At 33.8% G+C, this 21,977-nt stretch overlaps 2 protein-coding genes across 9 annotated transcripts in view; both read left to right on the top strand.

The window, feature by feature from the left end:
- Positions 1 to 19,711, top strand: part of LOC117210689 (neuronal calcium sensor 2) — a 64,606-nt gene extending 44,895 nt beyond the window's left edge. For all 7 annotated transcript variants that reach the window (XM_033453954.1, XM_033453952.1, XM_033453947.1 and 4 more), the window contains 4 exons: positions 11,494 to 11,612; positions 13,371 to 13,514; positions 15,671 to 15,799; positions 16,164 to 19,711. In XM_033453954.1, coding sequence (XP_033309845.1) covers positions 11,502 to 11,612; positions 13,371 to 13,514; positions 15,671 to 15,799; positions 16,164 to 16,340 — 561 coding nt within the window. In that variant the 5' untranslated portion in view covers positions 11,494 to 11,501 and the 3' untranslated portion in view covers positions 16,341 to 19,711. The remainder of the gene's footprint in view (positions 1 to 11,493; positions 11,613 to 13,370; positions 13,515 to 15,670; positions 15,800 to 16,163) is intronic.
- LOC117210688 (neurocalcin homolog) overlaps positions 1 to 21,977 on the top strand; it is a 76,608-nt gene that overhangs the window by 45,062 nt on the left and 9,569 nt on the right. Inside the window, exon 1 of one of the 2 annotated variants that reach the window (XM_033453946.1) lies at positions 16,935 to 17,344. The exons of the other annotated variant lie outside the window; for it this stretch is intronic. The gene's annotated coding sequence lies outside the window, so the exon portion shown is untranslated. Of the gene's footprint in view, positions 1 to 16,934; positions 17,345 to 21,977 lie in introns of those variants that run through there. 2 annotated transcript variants of the gene reach the window in all.

The raw sequence follows: 21,977 nt of genomic DNA, 5'->3' as shown, positions 1-21,977 counted from the left end.
ATAAATCTGGAGCTTGCGTACGTGCAGTGAATGAAATACTGTCCGAAAGAGAAAGCGATTGAAACTATCAAATAAATGTTTCTACAAGCAAAGTTTTGAGTTATTTTTAACCAGCTGGTTAAATGTCTAGTTCCTATACCGTATATACTACCTGTATTCAGTCGTAAATGAAAAATCTAAATAAACGTATAACATTACGAGGAACTATTTTAACAATTCATAGAAAATTATTTGAAGCATTGAGAGCAACGGGGTTAGTTTGCTCTTAACAGCTCATTTTATTACGTAGCTAATCAAAAATATTAATGTTTCTGAAATATAAAGCGTTACGATATAAACATAAAATATGTGACAAATTTTTTATTATTTTTTTTATTTATTTCATACTAGAACAATTTAACTGTCTTGTGTGCTTCATAATTATACTGTAACATTTCACATTTCAAAAACTTTAGTTAGCCTAGTGCTACATTCTGGTTGGAAACTTATTGGGACAATATGTATACTGAAAACTTGGTGAAAATTGACAGCTCGAAGTAATATTGGCAGATATGACTTCGTGGGATTTTTATACTTTTTACGAGACACTCGAGGGTAAAACGGGGGTTATATAACGAAAAAGGGACGGGAGGAAGGGAAAGTCCCAAGAGAAACATTTGAGGAGGAACCATCCGATTCTGAGGAAATTCATGAACGTTGAATTGACGACCCTAGTGAATGAAGACTATAAACAATACTATGAATATTACAAACGGTGATACATATCTACCAAATATGTTCTTGTAAATATTATATGATTGCAAAGGATAACCAAATTGATAATCAAACTGTCACCGTTTACTACTTTCTCAAAAATCATATCAATCAAGTAATGATTCAACAGATTCGATATCTTTTAACACTTGTAAAACAAATGTATAATTATCACAATTAATATTCTTAATTGAGCCAATGAAATTTACATCACTATAGCTTAGAGTTTTTCATGCGCTACACTGGAAAGATTCAAAACATTTTATATATTCGTATAAATATTTAAATTTATATTGTAGATAGAAAAGTATCACAAGAAGCTAGCCGTGTATTTTTTAGCACTAGATAGAATTCCACACGGAATCTGAGTTTCAGCCTGTATTATATAGAGTAAAGAGCATAGCCAGTGACGAAAATGGTTGCGTTCGCATTTGTACGAGTACACAAGAAAGAAAATACGGTATCGCGGACGTGTTGACATACTCATCAAAACCGTGAAAGGGTCGGAAGCTTGCGGATAAGCAATCTACAGGGAGTGTGTATCCACAAAAGGATCCGGGACACGTCTACATGGTGATTTTGTAAGATTTGAAACAACCGTTTCGAAGCTCGAAGATTTTCCAGAACGAGCTTCGGGATCTTTTATCGGAAAAAATTGTGATCAGTAAATTCTTATAGTTCGCGAGAACTAGTCTTGTTATCAACTTTAAATCCCACTTGGACCAACGAAAACGAGTAGAACGAGGCGTCGAAAGTTGCTATTACGTCTCACGAACGGCAGATTACATTTCTAATTTTAGAAAACATCTCGTCACATAATAGTTTTCGTCCAGAAAAATATCTTCAGTGTCCAATTTTCAATATTTTTAGAATCCAAACATGGGTAATGTCTATAAAAAAACAGTTTTAGCCAGACTATGAAATCTATTTTCGTTCATTTTCAAAACATAAAAGTACTATTTTATACTTATTTCGAGTTGGAAAATAAGAGTGTAGTAGCACGGAAAGAAATCACAGCAACTTTCTGGATCATCTGACAGAGCAGTACAAAGCCAAGTGCTCTTACATAAACAAGTGATAATTAAAGCGGTATATCACGATACTTTCATTAAAATACGTATTATATCCTAACAAAGGGAAACTTTAGTATTCTATACCGAGAATCTTAATGCACATAGACGCTATATTGCAATGAGAGGAGGTGGTGCTCTCCCTCTCGCAATTGTTCGTGGCTCACTTCATTTCCTTATTCGCTCATCACTTTTTTTCTTTCCTTTTTTCTTTTTTCTCACTTTCACAGTTTCTCACCGCGAAAATTTAATAGAACAATGACTAACGAATCTCGCTATTTATGCCTCGATCTATTATTATATAACGCGTAATATAGCCCCCTTTTCTTTCTACACACTATTGGTAACGTTCGTACATTTGTGCAATCGTTGAACGTATCTAGAAAAGTCTTCTTCCGAAATACCATTTACAATCGTTAGTTTATACTGCTGTATGCACCAATACGGCGAGTGGCTTTTGTTTCACGATAATGCCTTTCTTACACCTCAATGGTTGTCTCTTCATTTTTGGTTTGCGAATCGATTACTGCCATCGACCATCGGTTTCCTCTTTCGAACTTATTTATAAATGTAGTCATGGAAAGAACTCGTTTTGAGGACGCGAAATTAAATAATAGCATAGTGTATATAGTATATACTCTAAACAGTGAACAGTAAATTTTTCTCTATATGGCAACAGTCTGAGGACTTTTTGAGTGCACTGTATAATCCTATATAAAATAACGAGAGATGCATTAACTTGTATAATAAGGTCGTTCGTTTTTCACAAAGAAGGCTTTTAAATTTAAATTGGTAATAGAATCGCATTCATTTTTTGACATGGTTCGGAGGGGTAGGTACTCCACGAAGTTCACAGAAATATTAAAAAAGAATGCCATTGACAATTATTAAGAGATAGAAAATTAACTAATTGTTAACTAGGTAGATCTGGTATAAAAATAACGATCCTTATCGCTCTTAAAGGAATTGAAACAAACTTATCATACAACCTAATGTGAACTTGTCTGCATCGCGACGTTTTTTATTTGATACGTAGTTTATCGGAACGTTTTTCAGATGAATATTTTACAGTTTGCCACATGTCAAATCAAATTCGAATACACGTTCGATAAACACGTCCGCCCTATTTTTCAGTGGCTGTATCGATCTCGTCACCACTATCGATGAAACACAGAGTTCCGATAGCAAACTAACGAGTTTATTTTTAACGTAGTTGAAGAAGAACCTGCAGAGCGGCCGTGTGCATGCACTGTACCGGTAAATTATAGCGACTCCCGATGACTCTTAATTGGTTGAAACAAGTCGGTTTTGCGGTCGATCGATCGAAGGATACGATAAAACGATTCGGCTTGGAGTTTCCTAAGTAAAAACAATCGAGTTGTATCTTGTTTTATTTCTTCTTTTCCAGGTCGTTTAGTATCGTAAAAATAGCAAATTTTTTATTCCGAAGAATGAAAAATAACAAAAGCCAAGTATGTAGACACGATGCAGCGTGGCTCCTGCTCCGCTGCTTTCCTTTTAAAACTTTTCTGAAGCGTTGCACTCTTATTGTAGAAACTTCTCAACTTGACATCAACAAAATCCGTTGTTCATTCGTTTCTTTTACAAGGATGAATTAAAGAATTAAATTGCAGAGTTACACTGCCGAGAAATTGGTGCTTCCGACTCGGAGGAAATTGGAATATCTCGAAAGCTTCGCTTAAAAAACTTCTGCTATGAACAGATATACTTTTTGCACGTTAAAAGGGAAGCAATCGAGTTTGGTGGTAAAGTAATTTCACGTGTCGGTATAAAAGCATTCGAATCTATCCATCTGTGACTGTTGTCCTATATACAGAATTAAAAGTAGAACAATCCTATCAAATTGAAAACAAATTTGGCAACCAGATAAAATAAGATAAATAAAGTAAAAAGATGTCCTATTTTGAGTATAGTTTCCAATGCTGGTTACCTCGTACTATTATTTATTAAATTCGAAACTACGAAAAAAACAAAATTTTATTTATACAAAATTTTATAGTAGAAACAGATGAATATAGAAATCCAAGGAAGGCATTAAACTGTTTTTGTAGGTATTGATCCATAAATTTGTACCGTTAAATCGAGTGCAGTTCGATTGACCATAACGCGAAGCGAAGATTTCTATTAAACTGCGGGAAGTTTTTTATTTTCATACGGCAGCTTATCGATTACCGTTCAGCTTTGTTATCTACATGTGAATAGACCCAGGAAATGGGAATGGCGATACATGCTTCCCTGTAAAATAACGTGCAACTTGTCGAGTATGCCAATTTCTACATTGTTTCTCTCTTTACTGGCACAAAGAAAGCTGTTTAATTACTTCAAAATCATGGGCAAATAATTTGTAAAATTTCCTGTATAACGAGAATACAGACAGATGGCAAAACGCAGATATAAGTTACTAAATGTTCTATTCTCTAAGCTAGAGAAGTCTTTTAGACTAGAACTCATCGATCACAACAAATTTTTATCAAAATGCCCGCTAAGATATAACATTTAACTTGAAACGTAACTTTTTGGGCGTGCAACTTGGTTAAGAATCGTAGAAACAATGTTGTTCAAAAACATCACCAAAAGAAGAAAACGTAACGAATGCTTCAATTCGATATCTTTATATTTTTAGAAATTCCAATAAAATACTCTAGAAGTTCGTTTTAAATAGCTTAACGTATCGGAAAATAGAAGCATAACTTCCTGTGAAGTATTTAGCTGTGAATATCCAGCTGTGGTATGCCACTCAAAAGTCATAGTGGGTTTACGCTGGGTTAAAGGTCGAGAGTTAAGAAAGTTATCTGTTCATCCATTGAGTTAGGAAACCAGAGGCCAAAGTAGAGTATGTCTCCAATCCAACGAGTATGTCTTCAATGCTATCCGATGTGACTTCCCACGATAGACCATGTTAGTGCAACGGTGGACATATCCATGATATGTCTGTTTATAATATCTAGTGCTTCACTGGAGCTACTGCTTGTATTGTAAGCGGTAGAAATTCATGTGACAAGACCCAATGTCGACGATACGTGTACTGACTATCGATGACTATTCTAGGTCTGATATTAATACATAATTTTATGATTTTTGTGGACGCCCGTAATACTAATTTGCCAGAAGTTTACATATATAAAGGATTTGTCTAAAGGATCGTTTTATACGCGTAGTTTATCATTTTGATTGTGTATTAGGGATCTTCTAAAAATATTAAAATGTTTCGTATCAAATAATGTTATCGTAAAGTTGTTATCGTTATCCATCATCTACTTGAACGATACTGCTCTTTTATTTAACGTCATCGCTCAATATCTCAGTCTTTTCGTATTTTTATACTTTTTCTTTTTCCTTCGATATCAAATATCATCCACGTGTTAACGGATTTGATGGTATCTGGATTTAAGGCTACAGATATCTACATGTATATTGATTGCAGTTGCTGCGCGTCTGCGTGCGCCGGCCAATGCAGATCGCTGTCGCATCATTTCCTTTCCAGCTCAATCTATCTTTCGGGGGTTGGGCAATTGCTTTAAGAGTGAAAACCGGGGCTGTCGATCCTTTAGTATTTATGACTTTCCGCATTACCACCGTTCACTGCTTTGCTACAGGTCATTTTTATCCCAAACAGCTTGGTTCCGAGAATCTACAAATTGAAAAATCAATTACCGGCAACCATAAATCAACCGTGACCTTAGCTCACAAAATTTGGCGACTCTATTTACATGTCCCTATTTATCAGTTAAAAATAATTTTAATATAAATCGCGACTGTAGTTGATGGAACATCGTATGTAAAAGACATTTTTGTTTAAACAATTTTCTGAAATTTCTGCATTTTCTTCAAGGCATGATTGCATCCCCTAAAATCGCATTATGACCCTGAAAAAAGTAGATTTGTGTTGCGGTTGACCTACTCTACTTGCACACAAAGTTTCGTACTTCTTTCAATTTCCGGGTTTCCTAACTGTCCTGTCTGATGCTAAATAATGATGCTGAGGCAATTACCGTGTATTTGCAACGAGGTAATAAGCAATGTGTTATCACTAGACTGTGGATGTTTTTCCATTCAAATCTGCATATATTTTTGTCAAAATGATTAAGAAGATTTAACAATAATAAATAAAGGTTTCACCTAGTGAATATTATAACATGTGTTTTCCTCTGGTAACCTGATAAATTACCTGGTAAATTAACTGTAGCGCTTGAATTTATTGTACTTTTTCTGGTAATCCTATTTTCTCTTTGAAACAGTTCCAGTTAGCAGTGGAGATTTACAAAGCGACAACAAAGACTTTGCTGCTAATTGTCTGAATTTTACATGAATCTGATACCCTACAATTCAATAATTTAACTGTAGAGAATTAAATACCGCAAAATGGACGATACCGCTGAATTTAACGTTTCTAAATGTCTGTTATAATCGTATTAATTGCAGAGGTTATTTCAACATAAATGATTTCTACCCTGAGAAAATTAAGTTTGTGTCTCTCTATTGTTCCTTCCAGGACCTTCAGAAAACTGGTGCTAATACTACTCGTGTAGCTAGATTTATGAAAGTTATTCTGTAAGAATAAAATAATGGATGTGTATATTATACAAACTCCTAGTCCCCAATCGATGAGATTGAAGTCAAACTTCAGGAGCGTGTATTACTTACCTCAACAAGTAAAAAAGTCTTAATGAATGTGGGTCGAAATATCATTAGTTTTGCAGTTACAACAGTTTTTATCAGTAAAGTATTACTTGCGTCTGACTACAGCATATGTTCAGTTCGGTCCATTTTAACACACACTTTAGTGTGTTTCTTTGTGAAAGCACACACACGTTGGAAGATTCCTAACTGTTTTCTCATCTGCAGCCAGCAGTTTCCGATTCTTTGTCTCAATTCGCTTACCAAAGTAAGTGGTTCACTGGACATTATATTTTTAAAATGTCCCCACAGATAAAAGTTTAGGAATTTGTACTATCGTTTATGAACCACAAAGAAAGTAACCCAGCTATTAAATTAGTTTAAAAAAAGATTCATTGAAAATAAGCGTCACTTGTTCGAAAAATAGCGTCAAAGTTCGCCATCCGAAAATATCTATAAATGACATCCTTTTTGTACGTTTTGAGGATTTTATATAAACCTACTTTATTGAATCTTATGCTCAAAATTCGCAAGTTTTCCGTGATTTATGGGACGGCAGTGTAAATCTGCTGAACATAGCAGCTATGTCATGGGCCTGACACGCCCAACCTACTTTTCACGAAGCTTAGTGTTCAAATGTTGTTTCTTACTTCTACAAAAGTGAGGAATGGTGCATAAACCATTTGTTGCCTACATTGGAGAGATAAGGGTTGCGACAAATCAAATAACGTACTTTCCAGGAAGCACAGATATGCTGCTTCTGTTAATCGATTTAGTAAAACGAGTGGCCCAAACAGTTAATCGCCAAACTTATGCTATTATAGGGTCATAGTCGAAAATGTTTTATAACATCGAAACGAACGATTAAATTACGGAATTTCTTGTAACGTTGCTTATCAGTAGTTCCTGTACGACTAGTCTCAGAGATTCATTAATATGGTCATATTCAATAGTTCCCTCGCAATAAGGATATTACTGCCCACTACTAGTCATTACAAGCTAGTATATATTAAGCTCCCAGAGGTACAACTACCAAAACCCATACACTACTCAGAATCGACAGTATATTATTGGTCAGCTAACATCCAAGACAAGGGATATATCAAAATATTTTACAAAAAATATATTATACATCTATTTGCGCTGTAAGATATTTTTTACTATAAAAAATTTATTCATTCTTATTAATGAACAGCGTATATCGTATTCACGAATCAAATCGTATGATACGCGATCTTATAATGAATATTGCCCACTAAATTAATCTTGGGTAATTGGTTTGATCGGATGAGCGATGAACTGGTTTGATATGGAAGGTCCGATTTATCGACCATAAACTCCTCCATTCTGATGAGAATCCGAATGTGACTTACTAAATTATTCGAATTGATTTCTTGTGCGTGACTGGTTTCTTTTTGCGTCTTATTTCAGTGTTTGAATGTGAGATTCCTTGGCATATTTTGTTAGTTTTCTTTCTCTTTCTTTTTGCCTCTTATTCTGCTGATTCTCTTGCCTCTATTGCTCTTGATATCTCCTTAACATGCTTCAGATTCCCTCTCAATTTTCGTTTCTTGTCACATCCGTATGTCGCGTGTGCTGATAGACGAGAATCTTTATCTTTGTTCCTTTCATATCTTACTAGATATTGGTTTGCCTTCGAGGATTCAATGCCCCAATGAATTCTCTTTCTTGACTTTTATTTTCTTTGTACGATTTCTATATTATTGGTGTCTGAAGCATCTAACTCATTCAATAGGTACATCTTCGTCATTCGTTACTTTGCCATTAATTTTTATGCTTACGGAATTTCCTTTATGTCTATGATTATGCTGTTATGCATTCCTTTATCGATTATCTACAAATACGTGATCTGAGAATATCTGCGATATGTCTATCGAACATAAAAGATATGAAAAATTCTGTGTCAGAAGTTTCATACAAAAAGCTCCTCAATTGTGAAAAATTGTTAAAATTTGAAAATATTATTAACATTAAATGTGAATCGAAGTAAACTATGTAAGATTATCATTTAAATAGAACATCACGTGCTATGTAAACGATGAGACGAAATTATATCCGAATACCTGACCCAACGTAAGGTACACAAAATTGTCATTTGAATAGAATATTACATAAAACGTGTTCAGTAACAATGTACAGTTGTCGTAATAATTTAACAGTAATGGAACCATGAAAGTTCGTCTTATTAAGATCTACCTACTGGCTTGATTAACTTATTGTGTTCCTCTACTTTCCATCTACTGTTCTAATTTTACAATTTGTCGTCAGGAAATTCTCTAACATTTAGACAACTAAGATATGTACACGTATTCCCATGGAACGAAGAGACAGTGGATCGTGGAATACTTGATTTCCTTTGACACGTTTAAGCTTGTTTCTTTGGTTTACAGAGTTAAGATTGCAACGTCCATTTGACGCTTTAATCCACTTCACGATTCTCTTGGGTAGAAAATAGAGAACGAAAGACAAGAACAGCTGGAAGACAGTGAGACTCAAAGAGGACAAATAAAATTTGCCGGGAAATGTACTTAACCAATTAGTACTAACGATACTAAATTTTCAAAGAATCCAAGAGCCAAAAGCTGAGATTCTATCCCGAGAATGAAAATTGATAATATACGTGGCGAAACTAAAACCTGAAACTTGGAATTGTTAACTCCTTGCTCCATAATATCCACTCATACTCGCGACATAAAACTTTTACGACTTGAAAAGTACTCGTAGAAAATATCCTTGTCAACAAAATTTTCTTCGAAATTTTAATACGTCCGTTGTTTCTCAGATTATCACTTGTTTCTAAGTAATTTACGATCGCGTTTACTCAGCCATTCCCATTCATAAATTTTATACGCATCATTCTATAAATTTACTGTCATTATAAAGGTACATGAAACGGCATGGATAAATTTAAAAATTTTAAAAATTTGTTAAGCTTTAAAAACGTCCTTGATTTCGTTACACTTACTTAGTTTAAGACGACTGTCTTTGTGACTGAAACCAACGAAAGATTATGTCACTCGAGAATAGCGACTCGTCACGTTGATGGTAGCCAGACCGATAGGAAACAATGGGATTTCCTAACGGCTCTCTTCTCCACCGATTCGTCGATTTTCTTCTGTTCAACTATGGCGCAAACTGTGTCACTTTCCCTGCGTCCTTGTGTGCTGCTATAATACATACCAATGATACTCCCGGTATTATAAGCGCAGTAATACGGCCGTAGACGTGAATGTAATTGCCAATACGCGACGCTCTCAATGGTGACACGTTCATTGTTTACCGCTGTGATCCTTTTCTACGAATGATCGACGAACGATACGAAACATCAAGCCAGACTTGAACAATGCTTCTTTGTTGCTTTTTCAAACAAAAGCTTTTAAGCATTTGTGTTTGCAAAGATTGATTGCTTTCTTATACTTTCTTCTCTGATAAATGCATACATTTTTATTGTCTTTTATGTAGATAAATATCTATAAGATGAATTATGAATTAAAAAATAGGTGGTCCATCATATCTAAGAAATTTGGATTAATAGCGTCGAATTAACTCGTCTTTATCGCCCAACAGGTTGAATAGACTCAGGATCATTAAAAAATATCTTGTACCATCTAAAAATTCATGTCCACGACAACTATTCGATCTAGGATTTCTGTTATGGCGTAATGAAATTTTACACCAAATTTGGTTATATGTTGTTTGTTCGATTTTTATAAATTATATCAGACGTAGCTATGTGTAAGACAGGTAATTAATCTCTTAGGCAAGAGCTTAATCCAGTAAGTAGCCGAGGAAACGGGTGCAATTCAATTGACATAGATCGGTGTCGTCTTTACAGCGAGGTCTCCTGATGTGTGCGTTGTGTTAATTATGTCCTACATTTACTTCGCGTTACACGAGGTCTCATCGTTGGTCCGTCGTTGCACGAAGGACCTCTGATACGCGACGTGTTAGCGTGCCATTAAATCCTGCTAGAGTAGCGTAATCGTTATACGGTAGACATACGTATTTATGATAGATCTTCTCCTATATCTAATGAATAATAAGTATTTGTAACGAGTCTTTCCGATCTTTTTTTTTTTCTCATTCTCTAACTCTTTCGCAAGGACGAAACTGGTTGTTTATCGACATTTTACCAACTAATATTTTTAACTGCTGCGTTGTGTGACGTATTCTAGTAGATCATGAGTTGTGCATGGCTAATATTTGCACGGCCATTGCTAACTAGAAGATCAGTAATTCGCAAACGTGAACATAATTTACGCGTTCAAGTCTCTTATTTATGAACAAACTGCGGATATTTATGCATTTATGATGATTTTGAATATGCGAAAATAAATAACGATCTGCACAGATGAAAAATATCTGAAATAAAAATACGTATATTGCGATATTTTTTTTGGTAAAAAATAAAGTATATTTTAAAATAGCGCACACTTATCTAATAGATACAAAATGAAGGTAATTCTCTGATGCCGCAGTTTATGACGCAAGCAGAAAATACACAGTTAACTGTCTGTCGGATTCTAATACCATTTTAAGATAGTCTAATTCTTAGGCAAGTCACGAGCTGCCCCGACTTCCTCTCTTCGGACGTGGAAAACGAAACTCTTTCAGCCGACGAATCAACTTGCCTTGAAGACTGCCTCTTTCTTAAAACTTTTTATTCGGATCGTGTATTGGCTACTCATTACGACATTATTTTACGTTTCTGTTCCTCTGCGGTTTTGCGCGTGCTTATGCTTTCAATGACGTTCTTTCTATATAAATACACTCATGGCAACTTCCTCTTTTTCTCTCTCGTTTACTTATTCATTTACATTGCTCCCTATTTACTCCCTAGGACACGTTTTCTATCTCTCTTCGTTTTTATGTTCCTTCTTTCTCCCTCGAGTATTTTCCAAAAGCTTTTACGACACAAGTTCGACAACGATAAAAATTCTATTATTAGTAATAATACAGAAGAAAATTACTGATTGGTAATAATATTAACACGCGTTATTCTTTGTTGTAGATTTCAAAATGGGTTGTTTCGGCAGCAAAGATAAGTTGAGCAAAGAGGATATGGATTTCCTTAAATCACACACAAGATACGATGAAGCAACTATAAAAGAATGGTACAAAGGATTCAAAGTAAGTGTACATTTATTTCATATTAATGTTATAGATTTATTCTTTCTACGTTTATCATTATGTATTAACGATAACAATATCATGTCCCTGTCTAATCTATACTTTAGGTTGTTACGTTTATCAACATTCTATCAAGTATAATCTGTTATGCGCTCAAACATTTTACGAGCTATGAAAGTACCTATTGTTAGAAGTAAAAAACGAAGAAGAAAATATTAATAGAAACGTAAATCAATGAATCTTTGATCATTTATGCTATTGCGGCCATTATCGATCGCTAAATGAGAGCTATAGAAAGAATATGAAATATCTTTAAAGTTCGCTCTCTTAAACGGTTTATTGGGTATAAACTCGATTCTTGAAAGATTCTCTTCTTGTCCATCGAGCCAGCCCCTTGAGTATTTGCTCGAGTTTATTCAATCAGATAAAAATAAATAATCCGCATTAGTTTGAACTGAATAAGTTTTCATTGGCTTCTTCGAAAAGTGCATAGTCCTAGCCTTAATTGGACTTTAAACAAATTCTATCAATCCCGATCAAAATGTCCAATTCCTCGAAAAAGTTAATTGCTCGAAGTTTCTCGGATAGTTTAAACACTTCAAGCAAAACCCATACACGTGGTACGAACAAATTAAACTAAGCAAATTGTCCGTTACCGTTGGACATGTTTCAACCCATTCCATATACGTATACCTACCTATCTCACGCAAACTTTCTTGTTCCTCAATTGCAGTACTTGAGTTTTCCAATCGAAAATTAAATAAACGAGTTTTAGTAGTTTACATGTTCGATCCTCCTACTATTCTATCAGTAACGAGCAATTTCGTTCGAAAAGTGTAAAAGACTTTGGCCTCAGAGCTTTGTTGCATTCCCTCTCATTCTCTTCTCTTTCTCTCTTTTTCCCTCGTGCTGTAAATGCGTACGCGTACGCGTAACCACCAGGGAAAATCGGTTTTTCACACTCTATTTCCGTTTTTAGCAAAACCATCAACGTCGATATAACTGTAAAACATCGTCTAACTCAAACCATTTCACTGTTAGTGTATAATCTCTTTACAAAGAGTGAGAAACACCATTTAGTGCAAACGAATTCTGTATTTTTAAGCGATGAATTTGACTGTACCATTAGATTTGACAGAAATCTATTTGCTTGAATAACAATTACTAATTACGTTGGTTTTTCTTAGCGGATATTTTACCTATTTGTATGCAGATCTACAAAAAAATTGATTTTGATTTATAAATTACCAAGTCGCAGAATATCTCTCGTACTAAGGAACCAGAAATACTTGACAGAAGATAGATCCAAAGATTATTCTACAATTATACATGTATAGCTCATACGTGTATTCGTCATATATATATATAGTAGAATCATTAAAAAGGACGATTAAAATGTTTTTTACACTAAGAGGATTTTAAAATAACTACATTGCTATGACATTTGCTTGCGTAACAAATAACACGTAAAGTGTTACTTAATTGCTCATCTCGACGTTAATTTCTAACTATATTATGCGCAAACAATTTATGTATACATTACTGAACGAATTGCGTATATAAATAAATTTCTGTACTTTTTTAAGAAAATTGCTTAAAATTAGTTATTCGACTTTCTAAGTAAAATGAGAAAAAATTATATCCTTGCAATCAATATGATAGTTTTGGTTTTGAAATAAAATTGCATAAGCATAACAATATTTTTCTAAATAAAGGTACACGCAGACACACAAACACTTGTTTTTCTTTACGTTATAGCAAGATTGCCCAAATGGTAGATTAACGCCAGCAAAATTTGTCGACATGTACAAAATGTTCTTCCCATCTGGCAATGCGGAAGAATTCTGCGACCATGTTTTCCGTACATTCGATATGGACAAAAATGGCTACATCGATTTTAAGGTAAGATGAGATCTCCTCAAATTTATTTTTACTATTATGTTCCTTCGCGAATGGAGAAGTACGTCTTTCGTCGAGGATAATACATGCAAGTATATATGCTAAGAATAGGACTTGAACGCTTCTGATACCGCAGTTATTCTGCATGATTAAACTTTCTCACTTTTTAAATCGTTTTGGACTATGAACGTTCCGTTTCTAAAGAAATATTCTAGTTTCGATACTTCGCTGACTACCGTTTTTCTGAAAAGAATTACGCGATTTATCTTCATGCGTGGAGTGCAGAAGAGTTTGCGTTTATAAGCGAAGCAAGTAAGTCATTCTTATATAAAGTAGAAGATACAAAGCTGACGAATAGATTTGAGTAATGTTTATTGTACAATACAAAATTATCGCACACAAAATATTATTACAAGATTCGGTTTCATCTCCATTCATATTACAGAATATTCTAATTGTTCTTTCTGCTTAATCAACATCTGATACACCGATGTTCTCAATTTTTTGCCACGATACACGTCGAATTTGATATTCCACACTGCGGCTCCCTTTATCTCTAAGATCGTTTAGGTGAAACTGAAATCTCTGGATCGCCATTGCATCAGACACAGTCGTGGACAAAACCATGGACAAGTGACATTAACAGTCCTTACTACGTAGTAGAAGGCAACGACATCCACGAAATGCCATGCCAACCACACATCCCTTATTCACATAGGTATGGTTTGCCTACCAATCTCTGAATACGCAAACACACTGAAAAATATTCAATACTCAACGAGTTCAGTAATTATTTTATAGAAAAGACATGTAAGAGGTGTACGACCAGTATTGAAGTTTTTCGCGAAGACGATATACAACTGATATTTTAGAGATTAAATAAATTCTCTCATTTTTCTTGGAGATAATAATTCTCGGTTTCGCTTCGAACGGTGAAAGACTGAAAAAGAAGTATACGAGTTTTATTAAATTCAAAAGGGTATAGAGCTAAAAGTTGCGATCCTTAATATACGAAAAGGAAAAAAAGGTACATTTCAGTAAAATTCTGGTAGAATAAATGGTTACGAAATAACATCAACGACCTATCAACATTGCCGTCTGTAGCAAATACATTTGCAAATACAAAGGTCTTTAGAAAAGGCTACGCCAGTGATACATAGTATAGAGAAGTAGCCGATGGCAGAAATTTGCCAGAGGGGCCAGCACGTCGATGGGGTCAATACGAGAAGTGGAGACACTTCGGAGGTCAGGAAGAGCAAAGAGCCGACTCGCCCTCGACTTCGTTCTTTAAAACCCTCGCCGTTTGTCTACCTCAGGCGTCAGATGACCTAGTTCAACTTTACTATATCTTCAACGGCGATGCTCGAAATTCACTGCGAACCTGACGTAGAAGCGTCAAGGTATCCAAAGATTAGCGCATCCACTTTCTTAATACTGTATTCTTCCTTAAAAAGCTGTTTTTTCTTTAACCTCGTGACCAGTCGTTCCATCTCTACTAGCTTCCGGGATATACCAGAAAATGTTTTTTCAACTTCTGACAATGAAAGTAGACAGTTCTCAAAGTGAGATTATACGTCTCTTGAGCGTTAATTGTAAAAAATCTACTTTGATTGGTAGATGAACAGTGTCTTGAACAAGATCAAAGGATGGAGGAACGCTGCAGGGTCGAGCGATGTTCCTTGCGCGAGTGAAACAAACATTTAACAAACTAAAAATATTGAATGGAGCGTTCTTTCGAGCCTCAAGAGAATTTATCGCACTTTACTATGTAATAATTTAGTTACCTTAGAAGCCAAGGATGGTGTCCAGAGCCTCGTTGAAATTGGACTGATATCTTGAGTCTACATTTATTTCTTGGAACTAAGAAACTATTGCCAATAACTTTTCTGTCATCTACGAAGAGTTTCGAATTATTAACAGGACAACAGCGAGGAAAAAGAAATACGCGCACATCAATTGTATTACGAATTTCAAATGTACAGTTGTGCATATTTTATTATCAATATAAATCGTGTAACATGAAGTGTTATGAAGTCTACATTATTGCTCGCCGACAAGAAAATTAAATTGTGTTATTACACAGAAATAAAATGTCAACATCAGTGACTACACGGATATTACCTACCTTTTATTACAGAAATCGTAATGTTTTATTGCAGGAATTTCTATTGGCCATCGATGTAACGTCTAGCGGGACGCCAGAAGAAAAACTAAAGTGGGCTTTCCGGATGTATGACGTTGATGGAAATGGCGTCATTGATATTCAAGAAATGACTAAGATCGTTCAGGTATTATGTGTTTCCCATTAATATATATTTCTCTTCTAGCAGATAATAGCGAAATCTTTTTCCTTTTGTTTTACACTGGTCGTACGTTTACAGCTTAGAGATAAGATAGCGCAAAAAGACTACGTCACTTCACGTTAAATCGTTTAGTTTTTACGTCGATATCAATGAATTTTTCAAGATGAAGTATGACACTAAATACAATTAAAAAGAGAGGTTTGCCGTCAGTTTGTCAATTTCAAATTCACTAAAAAAATAAAAAGCTTCGAATTTTCCAATTGTTGCCTATTTTTATGATAACGGGCTCTGCTTACGAACTTTCGAAAACGAAACAAAAATTGAACAGATTATATTTTTCTATTTCTAGGCAATATACGACATGCTCGGTGCATGCTCGAGCAACAGACCAGCAGACAGTGCAGAAGAGAGAGCGAAAAACATATTTGCAAGAATGGATGAAAATAATGACGGTCAACTTACCGAGGAGGAATTTTTGAAAGGTTGCCTTCAAGACGAAGAGCTTTCAAAAATGCTGGCCCCTTAATTCCCGTGTTTTGTTTCGGGATCGATTATTAATAGTACACTGTTGTCAAAAAACATTCGTAAAATACCAACCGACCGAGCAACAGCGATGAAAGCAATTTCAGATACATCTGTCTTTCATACGAAACGTATTTGTTGTAGAATTATACATACATATACAGACGCACGTATTCGTACGCGCCCGTACACATGCATACACGCACAAATACACGGACACGCGCGTGCGCGCGGATACATTGCAGCATTACAATGGTTAATACGAAAACCTGATAGAACACCTTTAATTCCCAGAATTGCAATTGGCAAAGAACAATAACTAAAGAATCGTTGTCTTTCTACGTTCTAATTTCGAGTCGAGTTACCGGAATCGAATAATTTCTCGAAAGAATTCGTCGACAGATTACTTTTTAAGGAATCGGATTTAAGTGCTGTGAACGCGAAAGGAGTCCACCCTTGATCTGAATTTACAACCGGTGATACGAAGGAACTCATACGTTGACTACTTGGAAAGTATCCAGCATTAGACATCCAAAAAATACCCAACTTCTCAACAAAAAAAAAAACAAAAACAAAAAAACACTTAGACTGTGAAGAGGACAACATCGGCAAGCAACGCTTTGCAATCATGACCATTTTAACATTTTATATAGTTGCAATTTCGTTGTCGGATGTAAACGCAAAAGAAATATTTCAATGAGATTGCATCGAGGAGTTTAAACTGATGCTTCCGCGGCAAGTACCTTAAGATTGACGTTTAAGGTGAACGTTAATTACTAGACGTAATTTGACAGGATTTTTCAATGTTTCGTGATCAAACGGTTCAGACAGTTGCTCTCCCTTTATAATTTGAACAACGACGACAAAGTGCTAGGACATTTCGTGAGTGATGGTAACACAACGAATTGCAAGAGAGTACTGTCGAATAGGTAGAACAAATTTTCAATCGAGGAATGCAATTTTATATTGCACGATATACTTCAAATGGTACATTTCACACCCAAAAAGGTATGTCATATTAACTAGTCAATAGTTAACTGATTAACATTTTCATTGAAATTTTTCTCGATCTATCTGTATAGAGTGTCTGGCAATGAAGAAAATATTTTCCAGGGTGATCGTACGTTATAAAATACTATGAAACTTAGAAATAAACAAATTATATTTATATTTGCCGAATTACTAGGTTTCAAACATTATTTCGTTGGATATTCAAACTTCTATAATCAAACAATATTGTTTGCATTGTAATTTTGTTTCTGTTTTTAATTGCATTTTATTTGACAATATAAAATCATTCCTTCAAATTCTTCCTTTCAATCCTTTTTGTCAAACATTCTATACTTTTCAAAGATTTCACTGATATGTCTTATACCAGTCTAAATACCGTAGGTCCTGAATTTATTTTTTATTCGTTCTACTAAGAATACATGCTACGCTATTTAAAATTTTCATGAGTGTCACTGTATAATTTCTCATATACGTATTATAGTGAGTGTATAAAATATACGCGCGTCGTCTAAAACTAGAAGATAAATACGAAACATTTAAGTTGGCAATGTATATGCGTGCAATATAACATGTCTACAAAGAATACTTAGTATTATTGTGTAATATGCATCAAGCACTACGTTCCTTAAAATTAGGGTAGTAATGGAATATATTCGACAGATAAAATCTATAGTTTAACGGAGATTAAGGAACTTCATGTTGAATAAAAAATATGTCAACGATGTTGTCCCTTTAAATTTACTTGCAATAATTTAAGATGAGGGCATATAGATAATAATACATTCATCAGCTGGTAATAAGGAGATATATTGTGAAAATTATAAAGTTTGTAACTCGTTAACTTCTTTGTGGTAAGGAAATATGGAAGCAAGGTAACCAGCTCTGAAATTTATACTACAACTGCTTACCAGCACGCATGCAATTTTTTGCTTTTTTCATTTCTAGGATCACGCGTAATAAGATGAAAATGCACGAGACGATTTTTCTCGAATCGGCAGCCAATCCGACATTCAGTTATTTATTGGCACGAAAATATAAATGATTTATAAATTTTATTTTCAATTTAATTTTTTAATGAATTTATACACGTTGGCCGGATCCGCAACTGAATCCCATAAAATTGCCTTGTGCATTTTTAGCTTAATTCCGCTTATCCTTTTATGCATCCATGTGATTTTTCAGTTTCGTAATAAACTTCGATTTTACGCTTAATGTAGCTCAATGGAAATCAAAAGTATACCCATAAGCAGATTAATAATTTTATACAAAATCTTCCGCTCGACAAAATTAACTGTACAATTTTTTACAAAATTTATTTCTTTTATTTCTAAACGAAATAAGAAAGCAGAAAGCAATTCGAACGAAAGGTATGGCGTTAATGAACTTTTATCCATGGTATTTCATTATTATTTTGATTCCTTATTTTTGTTCTTCTTTTTTTTACATCAGAGTTATCTGTGATTTTTAAAGCCTATAGATCATTCATTACTATTTAGATAGATGAAATAAAAAAATAATTTTTCTTCTTGAAAGAAAGGTTGCCGACACAATACTTGAGATTTTACGAATTTATATAAATCACGGGTAAAATATCGTTTCATTAGGATTTGCTCGGAAGGTTTGTAAGCAAGAAGTAAGTAGGTATCTATGTACTAATATGCAGTTCGTGCAGTTGATGTAAACAAAAATCGCTCGCGTTATCCGTATAGTTACATACATATTATGTATTGTATAGTAGACTAAGTACATATCATTGCCTCTTAAACGAAAATCGACCTGACGAAGTTTTCTTCGTGTTTTTACAACTTCGTGCTTCGATCATGCATACTACGATTTCAGTCAATTTTAAACGTGAACAAATTTTGTTCGTTAATACGATATTGGAGAAAAGATGCGACCTCACCCGCGCGCGCGCACACACTCCCAAAATCTTTAAATACATAATTATACGGAGTGAATATATTATTCATTCGCGGTATGATAAAAAAAAAAAGAATGATCTTTATTCATTCGTTGCAATTTATATAATCAGTGACATTCGTTCATTTAAATACATCGGCACAATATTGATTTTTTTAAAAATGTCCTCAAATGGTGGCATTGTCCATAAATAAACGTGATTTTGTATTGCATTATTTCATTTTGTTTCATACAAATTATAGTCGACTAATTACGTAACTAATTGTTTAAAATGATAAGACAGAAAAAGATGAATAGAAATAGGCAACTTTCGTATTATTATTAATTTATAGACATATTACAAGTATATGCATACATGTATGTTGAGATACTTTTCACGTTCTGTGTCCCTATTCGTGATCTTTTGCTTTGTCCCCAATAAATTGAAGGATAATGCGTAACAAAGCATCGCAATTCTCCTTAAATCGAAAGTGCAGCATTGACAATCGAAATAACAAGTTTCTTTATTGAAAGAGTCAATGGATATAGACGAAAAATTTTATAAAGCTTAAGAACAAACCCAAAGTGCATTATATATTACAAACACGTTGTTACATCTCAGTTTCCACCTTTGATTTTTGCAGCGTTCAATAATGAAAAATTAATTGCTCTCATAAAAGAATACATTAATAAAACCATCTAACTCTACGAGTAATCTGTTTTCTTCGTAAAGAAGTTATCTGTATTTTTTCATTTTTTCATGTTTTCTTGTACATACTGACATACGAAATACATTTTATAAGCCCACGTATAAAACATTTTATTAAACATCTTTGAATCTTGTCAATACGTACGAAATACGTACGTTAATACGTACGAAAGGGGCGTAACTCACCGGATAGAAAAAATATCACATTCAGTACGTACTCACATTTTATCTCCAATAAGTATTTTACTGAATTAATCTTAAGTTACAAAAGTTCAGTATATTTGTATGTCGTAACAATCCCAATAATTTCGTAATATGTGTCAAAGTTATTAAAACGACAATTACTGTTACATCAACGTAATATACGAAGTAACAACTCAATGAACAATGCTTAATCACTTTGATGGAATATTCTACCGTTAATATATACCCCATAGAGGGATATTTTATGAAATCTACTATGAAAAATATCCGAAAGTATAATCAATTGAAACTACGAATCTTTCAAGCTAAACATGAGAAATTCAAATGCAAGCGAAAAATTGAATTACCTACGCTATTTCACAAATCTATACTATTTTATATTTTTCTACGCCATCCATTCTATCCTCCCTATACATTCAATCACACTTCCAACCTGTTAAAAGGCACGCTTCTATCTTTTTTTTTTTTTTTTAACTAATAATTATCACTAGAATGCGGATTTCTATGCATTTGTGGGAAATTTAAAGGTGCAAGAAATGCACAGAATGCGCATGACAGGCAAAAATATATAAAATATTCAAGATACAATATTCTTCCATACAATTATAATATTTCGTAGGGGAAACAAAGCTTAGCTCCCATTTTTTAGTTGTATTCTTAAAAACATGGATTTTCATAAATATCAACAGTCTAATCACTCTTTCTACAACTTTTTGATAAATTACGCATTACAGCTATAAAACAAAACATTATAATACAAATATACTCTATGTATTGCGCGATAAAGAGATTCGTGACAGTCCTCGAATGACATGGTAGACATTTTTTATTTTCAGGCCTTCTTCGAAAGTTAGGATCACATGAATCCTTTCAGAAGAAATGTGGTTTAGACCAGTTTTGCTTTCAATGTATAAAATATCATTGTTGCTTTTAGGGGTGCGATAAAAGTGTCTTACGTGAAATGATTGCATTCAAAAAGGGACATATTACGATATATAGAACGTATTCCTCTTCTTTTTTAAGTCTTTTAAATATATTTTAGGATAGGCAGCTTCTTTTATCATATAATCTATTTTTTTACAATATTATTGACGATATTATGACAAAATTTAGCAATGTATTTATGCTTATATCTTTACATTTTGTATAAATACTTTCATGTAATTTATGTATTCCACGAGACTAATCTCCCATATATCTATTAATAAAGATACATTGATACCAATATATGGATATGGGTATGAATATGGATATAGGGATAAATATATGATGATTATTGTAACATGTAAACCCTGACGAAAGTCGAACTCGTTTGTTCGTTGTGCTGCTCGTGTAATAATCCGTAAGCTGTTGAAACATTGAAGCGAGAATTTCAATTCGAATTATACTTTCAAATAAATGATTAATTTATTTAAAGAATCACCAATAAAATCCTGTTGTCATAATAATACGCGAAATATATTTCGTGACTTTCAATTGCTTTGTATGTAAAAAAATTTTCAAAACACTACTCACAAATTTTATATTCTTATTCCAAAAATTCTTCTAATTGAATAAATATTTTAATGCTTTTCATTGCATCGAGTTACACGTAATACTTGTTAAAACTTTCCAAGCGGTGTAAATGAAATTTTTTAAATTTCATAAAACAAAATAAACTTCGCTTTCACGTTATTATCATAAATTACTGAATAATTGAAATTAATTCAAAATTCACATTACAATGATATACATTATACAATTTATTATGATAACATTAATTTCAGAATTTCATTGTATATTTCATTTCGAACGCAATGGTACACGTATCATCAGTGA

This window comes from Bombus bifarius, unplaced genomic scaffold (assembly GCF_011952205.1).
Source record: "Bombus bifarius isolate JDL3187 unplaced genomic scaffold, Bbif_JDL3187 scf7180000008208, whole genome shotgun sequence".
Lineage (NCBI taxonomy): Eukaryota > Metazoa > Arthropoda > Insecta > Hymenoptera > Apidae > Bombus > Bombus bifarius.
The sequence above is the reverse complement of the archived record's forward strand: the minus strand, read 5'-3'. Positions and strand labels throughout refer to the sequence as shown.